At 46.1% G+C, this 12,857-nt stretch overlaps 1 protein-coding gene across 1 annotated transcript in view; it reads left to right on the forward strand.

Annotated features, from left to right (window-relative positions):
- The first annotated feature begins 377 nt into the window (after positions 1-377).
- Positions 378-12,857, forward strand: part of LOC108632945 (uncharacterized) — a 32,636-nt gene continuing 20,156 nt past the window's right edge. The window contains exons 1-2 of the mRNA XM_018037871.2: positions 378-807; positions 5,049-5,433. Of these exons, the coding sequence (XP_017893360.1) occupies positions 5,121-5,433 (313 nt within the window). The 5' untranslated portion in view covers positions 378-807; positions 5,049-5,120. The remainder of the gene's footprint in view (positions 808-5,048; positions 5,434-12,857) is intronic.

Genomic DNA, 12,857 nt, shown 5'->3' on the forward strand with positions numbered 1-12,857 from the left:
CATATATTAAATGATTCATAAAATTGGATTACTCTTTTGAGAGATCAAAGACGTTTGACATGAACATGATTTTGATAGAGTTCGATAATTCGATAGATTCTCGTATGTCAAGTCGGAATTGACTTTCGTAAAGCTTTCGGGTGGTAGGAAAGATATAATACAGCGGATATCGTTGTTCAATCGATACACCCTGGACGTGTCGAGACTTATGAAAGGGTGTGTACGCGTTACTTATAAAATAAAGAGCCCGGTGTGTGTGCATCCGAGTCTGCGCGATACAGTTTATTCGAGGCGTTCTCGCGGAGGTGGGGATCCGGTGCTCCGTTCGCGGCGCGTCCTCGCGGATCGGCGCGCGAGCTTTAGTCGCACGATCTCGTCCGGAGCGTCGCGTCGGGCCGCTCCACGCCGCGCTCGAACCCGCTCGATCGATGGATCGATCGCGCCGCGCGTCGTCCCACCTCAAGCCGCGCGATTCTTCGAGAAGTCGACCGATCGATCCGTCGCCCGTGCTCAGTCTGTCGTCGATCGTTGATCGATCGCGCCACGCCACGGTCGAGCTTAGATCCGATCGATAGATCCGATCGGTGGTCACGGGTGAAATTTCTACACCGTCTATTTGTTCTTTTTTTTTTTTTTCTTCCCCTGCGAGTTCACGTGATGCGCGTTACCCTCGCGAGTTCTGAGGTGCTGGTGAACCGCGTGCGTGCTACGACCGGTGAGATCTCGGCGATCTTCAGAGGTACGAGCGTGGATCCCGTGGATCTTTAAGTATTTACATCTTGCCAGGCTGGGACTATTGTGAGAAAGGTCAGTGTACATACAGAGTATCACAAATAGGCAATGAAACAATCATTTTCAGAAACCTAATTTTTGTGACGACAATTCTATTGTACAAAGGATTCTATTGTAATGCACATCGTTACGCGTGTAATCAAATTCACATACCATATAAAAGGAAGAAATTGTGCAGTGACACACATCATGGATTTTGCATAAACTTCGTTACGTTTACAACGAACGGTTTACTGTTTGTACAAAATCCGAAAAATTCAGTACATAGTTCCCAATGATACGATTTGCTAACGTTATGAATTGATGAATAAAGGATTGCAAGCGTGGAACTCGTGCAACATTAATGAGCGTAAATGAGAAGGGGTCTATTAAAGAGTATCCGCGTTGGAACGGTGAAAAAATTCGCGGCCGCTGGTTTTGCCAAAGAAAAGTAAACAAGCGTATACGCGTATATTTATACGCGGACAAAAATGTTGCACGACGGCTTTTAACTTCTCAACCGGGCAGAACAAGTTAACTCGTCTTTTATGCGAAACGCTGCTCGCGCGTTCAACGAAGTTTGCACTTTTATACGGTTAACACTTTATTAAAGCCTGTTGACGAGTTTATTCGGAATTTTCTGGTGTTACAAGTTACTCGAAAAACATTCATCGCTCTGGATTGAAAAAAGAAGGGGCGCAGTTTGTCCCTTGGCGATAATTATGCAAATTACGGATTGTTTACTACTTCAGCGCTGGTCTATTCGCTCCTAGCATGAATCACTTCATCTCGAACAATTTTCACGTTCTACGTGTTCATTTTCGATGATTTTTTCTGTATCAGACGATCGCTCGTACTTCCTACGGCCTCTGCAATAGTTATCGTAATTTCTGGTTGAAAATTGTATGGGAAGAATTTAATAATTACGTCCAGCGTTTCTTCGAAACAAGAAAAAGCGAGGGGGATGAACCGGGTGAGATTTTTACGAGCGACACCGTACAGTCGATTGTCACGAATGTAAAAACAGTGGAATGACTCGATATTAGTCAGACTCCAACGAGGAGGAAAGAAACACAGCCAGGTGGGTTCGTTCTCACGGAACTCGTTGCACAATATTAAAACGCATCGCGATAATAAATTCAGGCATCGGGTCTAAAAATAACCGTACGGTATTTTTTTCTCCGACGCGAGATCGGCTCGTTAATTACGATCGCGCGACGCCTCGCAAGAAAGTAAGACGCGACCCGACTTTCCTGCCGCGATCTTAATTAAATCCGCTCGACCGTTTCGCACGCAGAACGGACGCGTGCACCGCGTCGGATTATTACGTCAGGGACGCGGGCGTCACGCGCGGAAAGCGTCGGGGAGCGTTTCCAGGCCGAAGTGCGCCGTTAATGGGCAAATTGCTAAATCTGGGACTTTCACTCGCCGGCTCGGTTGTTTCCCATCGACGTCCTCTCTCGTCCCGCAGACTTTATTGTCTTTACGTTTTATCGCGCGATCGTCTGCTTTTTAATATTCATGCCATTTCCGTTTTTCATCAGAATTCGCCTCTGCGATGAGTAGGTAGAAAATCTTTCATCTCTTATTTGTTTCATTTTAAAATATTGTGAGAACTGCGATATCTGTCATTCGAAATGATTAACAAATTTGTAGGCGACGCGGTCAGTTGAATTTGCGAACGGTCCTCCGTTTTAATTAATTGAATCTTTTCGTATTGATCACGCGAGACATAATCTCGTCGAAGTACCTCTAATTAATTTGGCTCGCGGCTAATTTCGATGAAGCGCGTCGGCGATTACGCGTGTTACGGATGACAAACGCCCCGGCCGATACCAAAAAAGGAACGCGTTCGAAAGTGAAATGGCACGCCGCGCCGCGTCGGAGCAACGGTCGACCGATTTCGCGTGGAGAACGAAAGCGTTTCGAAAGCGTTTTCTTTCGAGGACGACCAGCCTCCCGTTTCTCCGAAGGGAATCGAAACGCCTTAACCTTCGTGCCCTGCGACGAAAACTCGCGGATTTCAATCCTCGCCCTCAGAACTCGGCGAACTCGATCTCGAAAGTGCGAAACGCTCGGAACGTAGAGACGTGACGATTCATTAAAGAAACAGCTGCATAAATTGAACTAAACTTCTCAAAGGATCGCGTATGCGGAGGCAAAGGCCGTTCCCGGTGACAGAATACAAAATGTTCGCCCGGACGATCCTGGCATACCGAATCGTGAACCGCGGAGAACAAAACGTCCTCTCCTGTCCTCGTTGACAATAATCGTTGACGACTTTGCACCGAGCGAAGTAAAACATTCTTTACAACAATTTAAAAATCGAAATCCATATAATACACATTTCTGATAAAATTCTTTACGAACACGCGAGACGCGCAGCGCAGATATCAGAAAGCGGAGGACAACGAACGATTCGATGAGCGTACGGGTTTAATGATTTTCTGTTTATGTAAATCGGTAATCGGTTTTATGGCGGGCAATTAAACGTCCATTACGCGGCGATTAAATGGAGTCTCGGCGGGAAATATAATCGGGCAAGGATCAAACATGGTGGCAGGCCTGTCTCGTCGGTTTCACGGAAAAAGGAAGAGAGGAAAAAAAGCGCTCGCTCATGCGTATTCATGACCGGAACCGTGGATAATGCCCGGGGTCTTCGCACATCATATCTTACACAGCTGGAATATTAATTCTTGTCATTCGTATGCGATGCGAGCGAGGCGCATGCATGCACGCCGAAGAATGGTACAGGTGCAAGTCACCCTCCTAGGGGAAACTGCGTTTTTGTCCTTTACCCGTTCCTAAGAGGGAACGGAGATGCGCGCGGAATTTCGATTGCCTCCACGCCAATTATTTCAATCTGATTCGGATCAATTAATTAAGAAATACAGTCCGCGCCGAAAGAAATTCATCCGAATTCTGTTCGCCGCTCGATATTTTTAACGCTTCGCTCTCCTCGACAGATGAATTCGACGAATTCTCGTTGATCAGCGATCATGACTGAAAACGCGTCGAGAGTCGACTTGTAAAAAATATTGCGTGACGAGTAACGAGCGAGCCTTGATTCGTAACAGGATAATTTAAACCGACACGGCAAATTGTCCAGTCGTCGAACGCAAAAATCCCATTTGTCATGCGCTACTGCTTAACTAGCTGCCGCAATTTGTAGCGTTTTTTTTCTTAAACAGGAATCAGGCATTGTCTTGGTAATTGTATCAGCAGATGTCGCGATACATGGAACCGAGCATATGGGAGCGAAGCAGCAGGTTCGACGTGGATCATTAAATGACTCCAGCTGGGAAGATTGAAGTTTTAAATCGATTAAGACTGCGATCCATTCTAATGTATTACGTACGATTCGTCGACCGCGCACTGTGTCAACGAATCGTTGACCGCGAATCAGACTCGTTCCATTACTGCTTCACTATTTTTTGCGGCAACTGTCTCCTAGTCTGAAAGACAAACACCGGTGGCGACGCAGCGGTACGCCACCAGAGATAACCATCGTCATAAATTCATCATCATCACCATCATCGTCGTCCCGGTCCGCGGAGCATAATCACTCGTTAGCCGAGGCACACTTCGCCAAAGGCGAATCACTGTCAAGGCTGCCACGCTTCGGGAAATAACGAATTCCTAACAACGAACCCTTACACGCTTTATTTTAAAGAGCCCTTCGCTCTTTATCTTCTCCCATACGTCAGGTGCTCGAATCATTCACGCTTATCGACTCGCGGTCTACGTTCGAACAATAAAGTTTACGATGATCCTGAATTATTCTGCTGATCACTTTTAATAATAGAAACGTACACCATTTTCTTAATGACCAACTCGTGTTTATCTTTAATATCTGTACGAGAATCAATCGGCAGGAAACGTGTTGGGAAATTGAAATAACTGTAATCCGAGGGAATCGAGTACGTAGCGCGTGTTTACACGGACCTGACTGATCATCCGTTTGAGCGGTTGCTTCATTATTAGAGATGATTATGATATCTGCGGCTACGGATTGCGCTCATTAATTTCTATCTCGTGTACAGTTAGAACTAGATCTCAACCTTGAGACTTCCGACTGCTCCGCAAGATGAATGTTTCCCATTTGTTTGTCATCGAGTGATTGCCACGATTTTTCTAACCGACGATGGATATCCCCGAACAAATAAAATCCATCAATTCATTATCGATCGATTGCATAAAAAAATCTTGCATTTTTTTAATGTTGAAATAATATGAATGAAGATCGTATTAACGTTTCTGTGTTTCTTTTATTTCAGGACGGTGTCTTGGCCTATTGATCGAATTTAGTGTTTTACGAAACGGTGAATAAAAGTCGTGTGTTATACGATATGTCGTCGAGTGGTGAATTTTCGACTTTATCGAGTGGTGAGGCCACCGGAACTGGCGACGACTCGTTGCCCAGTTCCAGGGAGGCGACCGCGGAGGCTGCGAGTTCCGGTGCCGGGTTCATGCCGCTTCGCGAGTTTCTGGACAGATTCTCGTTACCGAGGGTGGTCAGGGTCGAAGGTGCCGGTGGCAGACCGATACTACTGTACAAGCAGCAGCAACGATCGTTGAGAGTCACGGCTACCCTTTTGATGCATCGTTATCGACACGACGTGAAAGTTGGACCTGAGATCGTAATTCCAGAAGGATACCCTGGTGAGTACGCCTATCGACCTTGTTTCAATTAAAAGAAAACTCGAAGAGAACCTCAGAATTTAACAAAGAAAAATATGATACTTGGGTCAATTTTATATTATGCAGTCATAAATTATGAAATTAGGGAATATTAGAGAAATTTGCTAGGAAATGATTGTAGATCAATGCAATCAGATAAACCAATGATAAAATATGAGTTATGGTAGGCGGTGAAGAGTTAATGTCAGCCTTTATACCGAGTACAGCGTGTTCTGTTTAGAAAGCAGATGATGTTAGCTTTCATAATAGATTTATCGTCCGAGCATTGAGACGCGTTTGTATTCGTCGCTGCTTCCGTCCTCCGTTTTACATTTTTTAACGGATCCTCAATCCTATGAGCGACGATCTCGTAACTTCTCGATTGCAATTTAAACAGCGACTGTTTCTACATACGTGCGCGAGTTAATTCGTCGTCGAAAGAATCAGCGATCCTGTTCGACTATCAGAAACCGGTATCGCGTTCCGATTAAAATACAATCGATTACACGCGAGAACCAGATTCCAGCATCGATGCGATCTAGCGAATAATAGGTGGAACGCTGGGTTGAATGGAGTTCCGTGCCGTTTTCGAGACAGCTGGAACTTTTCTGCCGGCCGATAAATCAACTCAAGGAGAACCGAACGTGGAGCCAATATCCGAACGGGCCCAGAAATTGATTAAAGCCCACTGCGTCGTACCCGGTGGCGCTTAATGGACCGCGAGATATCCGTAACTGCATAGAATTGACCACCGACGTGCCTCACATGCACTCGCCGTGTCTACACACACGACGTGTAACGCGCGCGCGTCTGCGTGTATGTGCTGTCGATATATCGATCACGTCGGCGGCGATGATCGATCGAGCTCGCGAATCCTATCAGGAATTCGATCTCGGATTAAAAGGCTGCGCAGCGTGCTTGCGCAAGATCGCGGCCGAGAAAGTGGTCGATTAATAAACGGCTCCTTTGATCGATGGAAACGTTTACATTCCCACCTCAACGAGCTTTGAGCCGAGCTTTTTACAAAACGACCGGCAGGCTATGAAATCTGTTCCGTTCGCCCCGAGACAGTTGTTTACGGAGTCGCTCGGTTTCTCTCACTGCCCGAAGGAATCGCGTTACGAAAGGATTTTAATGAGAAATATTCGAATCGAAATGTTTGTCGAATTCAAAGCAAAGGAACACTAAAATAATTGCAGATTTAATTTACGATTCATCAAGAACGCAAAAGGAGTCGAAGATTCGCGTACAGAGTACACGTAACATTCCTCCGAGGTACTCCCTCGGTGTACATAAAAGGGGAGGCGCATTTGTTTGTCTATTTACTCGTCGAGTGTGTACATATGTAATCAGGTTGTAGTAGGCACGGTGCTGATTTAACCGAGACCCACAGAAAGAAAGTAACAGATGGTTGTAGGTGGCAGTGGCGGCTTAACAATGAAACCGAGTGTTCTGCAGCATCTAAACTAGCGTCAGGCTCAATCCACGCTCGATACTGACCAAGCTTCGTTTTCAAAGTTCATATGAAAAACCTCTCAATATTATATTAAAATATTAATTCAACGATTAATCGAGCTTCTTCAAATGTAAAATTCATATAAAAATCTTTTAGCAAAATGACACGATTGTTTTTATTAATACATTTTTTATAAATGTTGAGATTTCTCTGTATGGAATTGTAAATTTTATTTATGAATTTCCCATAAGTCGTTCGTATACTTGCGAATTCACTTAGAAATGCTAGAGGAAAGTATGAGGCAACACATCGTGCCTGAATCATAATTTAATATCGACTCGGTACGCTGTGTTAGAATATATGTACATGAATCTGTTGCTTGCCGAATACGCACACCCTCGCTACGACGAAGAACAGGGCGTCCATTATATTCAGAAGAAGGGTACCGCGCCGGAGGTGGTCAGTGACATACGGCCGCGTCTAACGGCCCCGGTTCCTCGTATTAGCATAACCGCTGACTGTACACTTTTTCAATGAAAACGCGTGAATTACGTATGCGCGGCCGGTCGCCGCGTGGGTCGAAATTACGTTTATACCGTGATTCCGCACGCTCGAACCGTGCAACTCTTCCTGCCTCTGTCCCTTTCCTTTATTGCCACGCGACACGAACTTTTACGTGAAATTTTCGGCATTTCACGACGACCGCCGTTTAAAGTCTCAACGCTTCTACGGACCGTTTCGATGTCGATGCACGCGGGAATTTTGAAAAGGAATTTTTATACGTCAAATGGTAAAAAGTTTTATACCGAGTCACTCGGTCTCGGCCCTTACGCGTTTCTAGTCCTCCCACGCGGTAGGAACTGTGCAAACTGGACGCGTAATGATCGGATCTGTTCACAATGGGTCGCTAACGAAGTCCCGACCGGTCTAATCTCGGCGCGTTTTCAGTCGCATCGCGTGCTCCGTTTCTTCCGACGTATTTCCTACCGGGGCGATTCGATTCGCGTCAACGGGCGCGATCGATACTGTTTGAGAATTTAATTACAAGACCGGTTACGAGTAACGGCCGACTGACGACGCCTCCGATGGGTTAAATGAATAGTAAATAAAATTGCAAGATGGCGAGATAGTCGGTTTCTGTCAAAAACCATTTGCCAGGCGTTGGCAGGGGCATATAATAAACGGCGACTTCGATACGAATTTCCTAAGTAAATACGATCTCCGCGATTAAATCAGTGGAGCTCCCCCGATGTTAATTAACGATAAGCCTTGCAATCAAACACGTTCGTACGTACCGTGGCATCGGCAAACGCAATAAACGGGATACGATATGAAACGGTGCACATATGTCGACTAATAAACGGCGTTTATAATCGAATACGCTCATTAAGCGCGGCGTCGACTATCAGACAATACCCGTTGCAGGAAGTAATAAAAAACGTAATGCATCGGCTTTTAATTCTCGGCCCCGAGGATTGTTAAGTGTTATCGATGGCCGTACAAACATCCATTAGTTGAGAAATTTACATTACATCCTGCTCGTGTTTCACTAACGCTTTCTACGCACAACCAGTTCTAACGTTATACGTTTCACAGATTTTAACACTTGTGAAATACTGTACATATTTAGCCACGAACACACGGAATTACGCAACGTGCGTTGGGAGAAGAATAGAGGCGAGGACTTTACAGCGTTTTACTGTTTCCTCGTAAGGACGAGCATCGGCGAAATATTTTCAAACCGATTCACTTTGCGCGATTGTTCACGCCCACGCGAAACGGTTTCTCCACCAAGAATACGGTACGCGAACTGGTTTTTCGCGTAGCGGTCTCGCCCCGCGAAATTACGCGCGCGATATAAACGTTTAAGACGCGGCTCTCGCCGGAGGAATCTCGCTTGAAAACCGATTGGCGAGGTACTCCCACGGTGTTTCGCGTAGTCACGAGCGCGCTTTCACGCGGTATCTGCGACCGCCCCTATAAAGATACCACTCGTTTTTTTCGTTCGCCTTGCGGAGAGAAACATCTCTGGATTTCTAGCCGCATAAACTCCTCGGCCGCACCTGATAGACGCCCCGATCCCTTCTCAGCGCTCGTTGATAACGTTTCACGCGGAACAAAGAGCTCGGTTTTTCCCCCACGGCGCAAAAGCGTGGGTAACCAAATGGAAAAGCGTAAAACGCGAGAACAGTCTTGTAACAGCGTAAATTAATTCTTCTCGGCAACGTTTTTCTGGCCGTTCGTCCCAACAGAAGAACGAGATCGCTCGTTTCTTCTCGATCCGAGAACAGAGGCTCGGTAAACGTCGAAACGATTGCTAGAGGGATTTATGCGAAACTAAATCCTGGCTAGAAATAGCCGGTGTCAAAGGGTTAATCATGAACTTCTTGCAACGTGCCACCGGCGTTCCACTCCGTGGAAAAAGGAAATAACTCTGTATCGGAAAAATCCGTTTGAAAGTTGGACGACTGGCCGAACGTGAAAAGAGAACTCGGGTTTCGCGAGACGACTGGCGGAAGTTCCCTCCGCATAACCCGTTGATTTACGACCAGAAACTCTCCGGCCGGCTTCTAGCGCCCCTGGATTTGCATAAATCTCGGAAACGCGAGGAGGGAACCGCGAAATCGAAAGTCGCGCGCTGGTATTAAGGGGTGAGCGAGCGAGCGAGCGCGCGCGTTTACGATCGGGTCGGTTCCTGCGAGCCATCGAACGCCGCGGACCAAACGATTTATGGCGGACCAGCTCGAGGAATTTCTTGTTTTATTTATGGCCCGACCGATCGCCTAGAAAATATGTTTATTCCCGCGCTGAATCGAATCCTGCCCCGCGGCAGATGCGCTCTGCCGAGAGAGTTTTCACGCTCGGATCCTGCAGGAAGCGGAGTGTTCGACACCGCGAAACGAATCAGGCGTCGGAAGTTCTATGAATAGAACTTTACGATCGAACGTTTTATTTTATACGAGAGAGTCACTGTTGGCGTAATAATCGGCCACGTAAAATCGACTTGGTCGTGCTAATTAAACCGATTTGGTAGGCCATTATCGAGGCGACAGTGAAAGAAGTTAGCCAAAGGCGAGGGATATGTCGTGCGAAGCGAACGTTCGGGTTAATCGTCGGTGGAAAAAGTTGGAAATGAAAACGCGCTAAAGGAAATAACGAGGCTCGTTAAAAAATCTGCCCTGGGCGAAATTCACTTACTGACTGTACGGTAATTACCGTAGTAAACTGAGCCGAGGTGTGCGTAAACAGACCCTGGGTAAAAAATGAGGTACACGTGCCGATTAGTAAATCGCTGGTGGTACTAGAATGGACAGAATTATTTGTTTCGACATCGCAGAGCTTTTAAGTATCATCCTGAACTTCCGTCTCTGGCTCCGAAATTTCTTTTTAAACGCCGAACGAAAGGAAGGATACGCGGGTTGGATTACTCGTTTTCTCGCAATAACGAATCGCAGCAGATCCACGAGGAAGCTCTCGTTTAAACGCAACATCCTCTGGGATGATAACAGAACAGTCGGGTGATAACAGACATCCCGTGGCGGTAATAAATCCGCGAGGCTCGTTGCCGGAATGAATTCACGAGCTTTCCTCCGAGCGATTACGAACCGCTCGCTCGTCCGATTTAATATCACGTATTCGCCTCGACTAAAATTGGAACGATTTTCTTCCCAGGCTCGCGCTCCTGTTAACCCCTAGATTACTAGTCTCTCAGCTAGGGAACGTCTGATTTAGAAAAGCACCGAGATACGCGTTACACGTGGGGACTGTAATCGCGGACGATTCCCCGTCTTCCGGCGCGTATTCCAGTTGCGGATCACCCCGTTGAAAAATCGTTTATCGCGTTCCTTCGACTCTCACAGAGTTGCTCCGACGAAATTACCGTGATCGGATCAACCCCTAAGAACCGAGGCTGCGTTTTCAAACTCAAAGAACCATGAAATCCATTTGCATAAATCGTGTGATTAAGTCTGTATGAAACAATGTGCTTACATCTTCGGAGGTAATACATGTGAAAGTGGTTTATCGATCGCGTATTTCCTTTGAAAGCGATTTTCTTAGAAAGAGAAATTCATTGTCACTCGGAATGTCTCGGGAGATTCGTTTTAAGGAAAGTGGGAACACTTTCATCCAGACATCTAGAAACAGTCTCTAGCTTTTCGATGACAAATCGAAACGATTAAAAATGTTCGAACCGTATTTTGACAGATGTATGCGTGCGCTCCGCATGAAGCAATTAAAACGAAGATTAAAATCGCGAGCCTAATGCGAAATCGCGGTCGCTTTATGGGTTAAATATAAAACGGACTGGTTTCGTGGAATCTTTAAAGTGCGCGTCTCTTTGACGGTATCCTGTAATTAACCCGTGATCGATGTTTTGCATATGGAAGGAACCCATCGAGGAATGCGATTTGCATAAGTATGAATTTTAATCTTTAAGCACTGGCATTTAAATGGGAACGCGCGTATATTCTTGGTAGCGGGCCGACGCGGCAAAGACGCGACCGATGCAACGATATTAGTTAGGGTAATTCACTCCGCCGCTCTTAATTATTCACGTTCCCCTTCCCTCTCCGTTTTGTTATGTTCCCTGCGAAACTCGTACAAAACTCGAGCCCAATGAATTCGAGACGAAATCGATAAATCTGTATCTCTGACGTCGCAAATCTTGAATATAAAAAAAAGTAATAATTGAAACGAGTTGGCACGTTGTAAGTTTGCCGAAAGGGTGAAACGAATCCAATTAGTTAATGCCATAATCAGCATTCAACAAAGGGATCTCAGCACAGAAGCGAATACTATCCACGTAATCCCCGGGATAATTCCCAACGAACACGGCGCATTCGCCACAGATGTAAATACCCGTGGGCCCGAGGGGACCTCGTGGCTATTAAATATCCGCTCGCTGTTGCTCGACAAATTGCTCGCATGAACCAGAATAATTAGCATGGCTGGCCTCCGCTGCCGGGTATATTCTGGTCCTGGAAGTACGTCCCGAAGAAGCGTAGGATCAGAGAGGACGAGACCTGCCTTCAAAAATTTTACGCGAAGCATTCGTACGATCTTTCTAATATAAATCGAATCGAACCGACCAAGAAGATCGTACGATTTTGTCTCGCGTCTCGATCAGAGTTTCTGTACAATTTTTCCAAACGGACAATAGCAATCAGATTTCTCATTGCGTTATCACTTTCGTTTCACGAAGAGCGAGTCTCTCGCGAAGCCGAAGCACGCGGTTGCGTTTAATCAGGCCCGCTGACTCGATGCGGCCCTCTGGTGCGCGCAGGCTGCTGCTTAAGAATGTAATTTAATATGCAACGTTACCGCGGGCCCCGGCGTGTCATATTTATAGGTATTTATGCATCAGAGGTTCGTGGGCACGTTTGCGCCGAGCCGGTGCATAGCCGGGGTTCATTGAAATTACCCCTGGAGAGGCAGGGGCTACGTGGGAGGAATTTATCGTTGTTTATCACTCGTTAGTTTCACCTCGAGGCTCGCCGGTGCTACGCGCTTCTAGATGATCTTTTCCTACGGTTTTATACGGCCCGGACCTGCACCTGTCGTTATCGTAATTCGTCCATCGTTCGCGTTCAAACACTCTCCGCCCCTGTGTTTGCTTTTTATCGCTCCATTCCGTGCGAACAATCGACGTCGTTCCCGAATCGTTTAAGAATTCCTCCCGCAATTCTGTTGCCAGCTTTATTCCGTCTGTTTCCTGCGCATCGTTCAGTTCAGTTTTTATATGATTAGCGATTTCGTCTCGTGTTGTTCAGAAAATCGAGTCAAGAGACTAAACGCGAATTCTCCACATTTTTATTTGCATCTGAATGCTGTTGCTTTTGAGGATGTATTGGCTATACAGTCAATCCCAAAAGTTTATGCACTTTAGAAACGCATTTTTTAAAAAGAAATCGGACGTCGGAAAAACATTGCTAATAATAAACAACAAAAA

The sequence above is a fragment of the Ceratina calcarata genome, unplaced genomic scaffold (genome assembly GCF_001652005.2).
Source record: "Ceratina calcarata isolate Rehan_Ccalc_2016 unplaced genomic scaffold, ASM165200v1 scaffold1, whole genome shotgun sequence".
Lineage (NCBI taxonomy): Eukaryota > Metazoa > Arthropoda > Insecta > Hymenoptera > Apidae > Ceratina > Ceratina calcarata.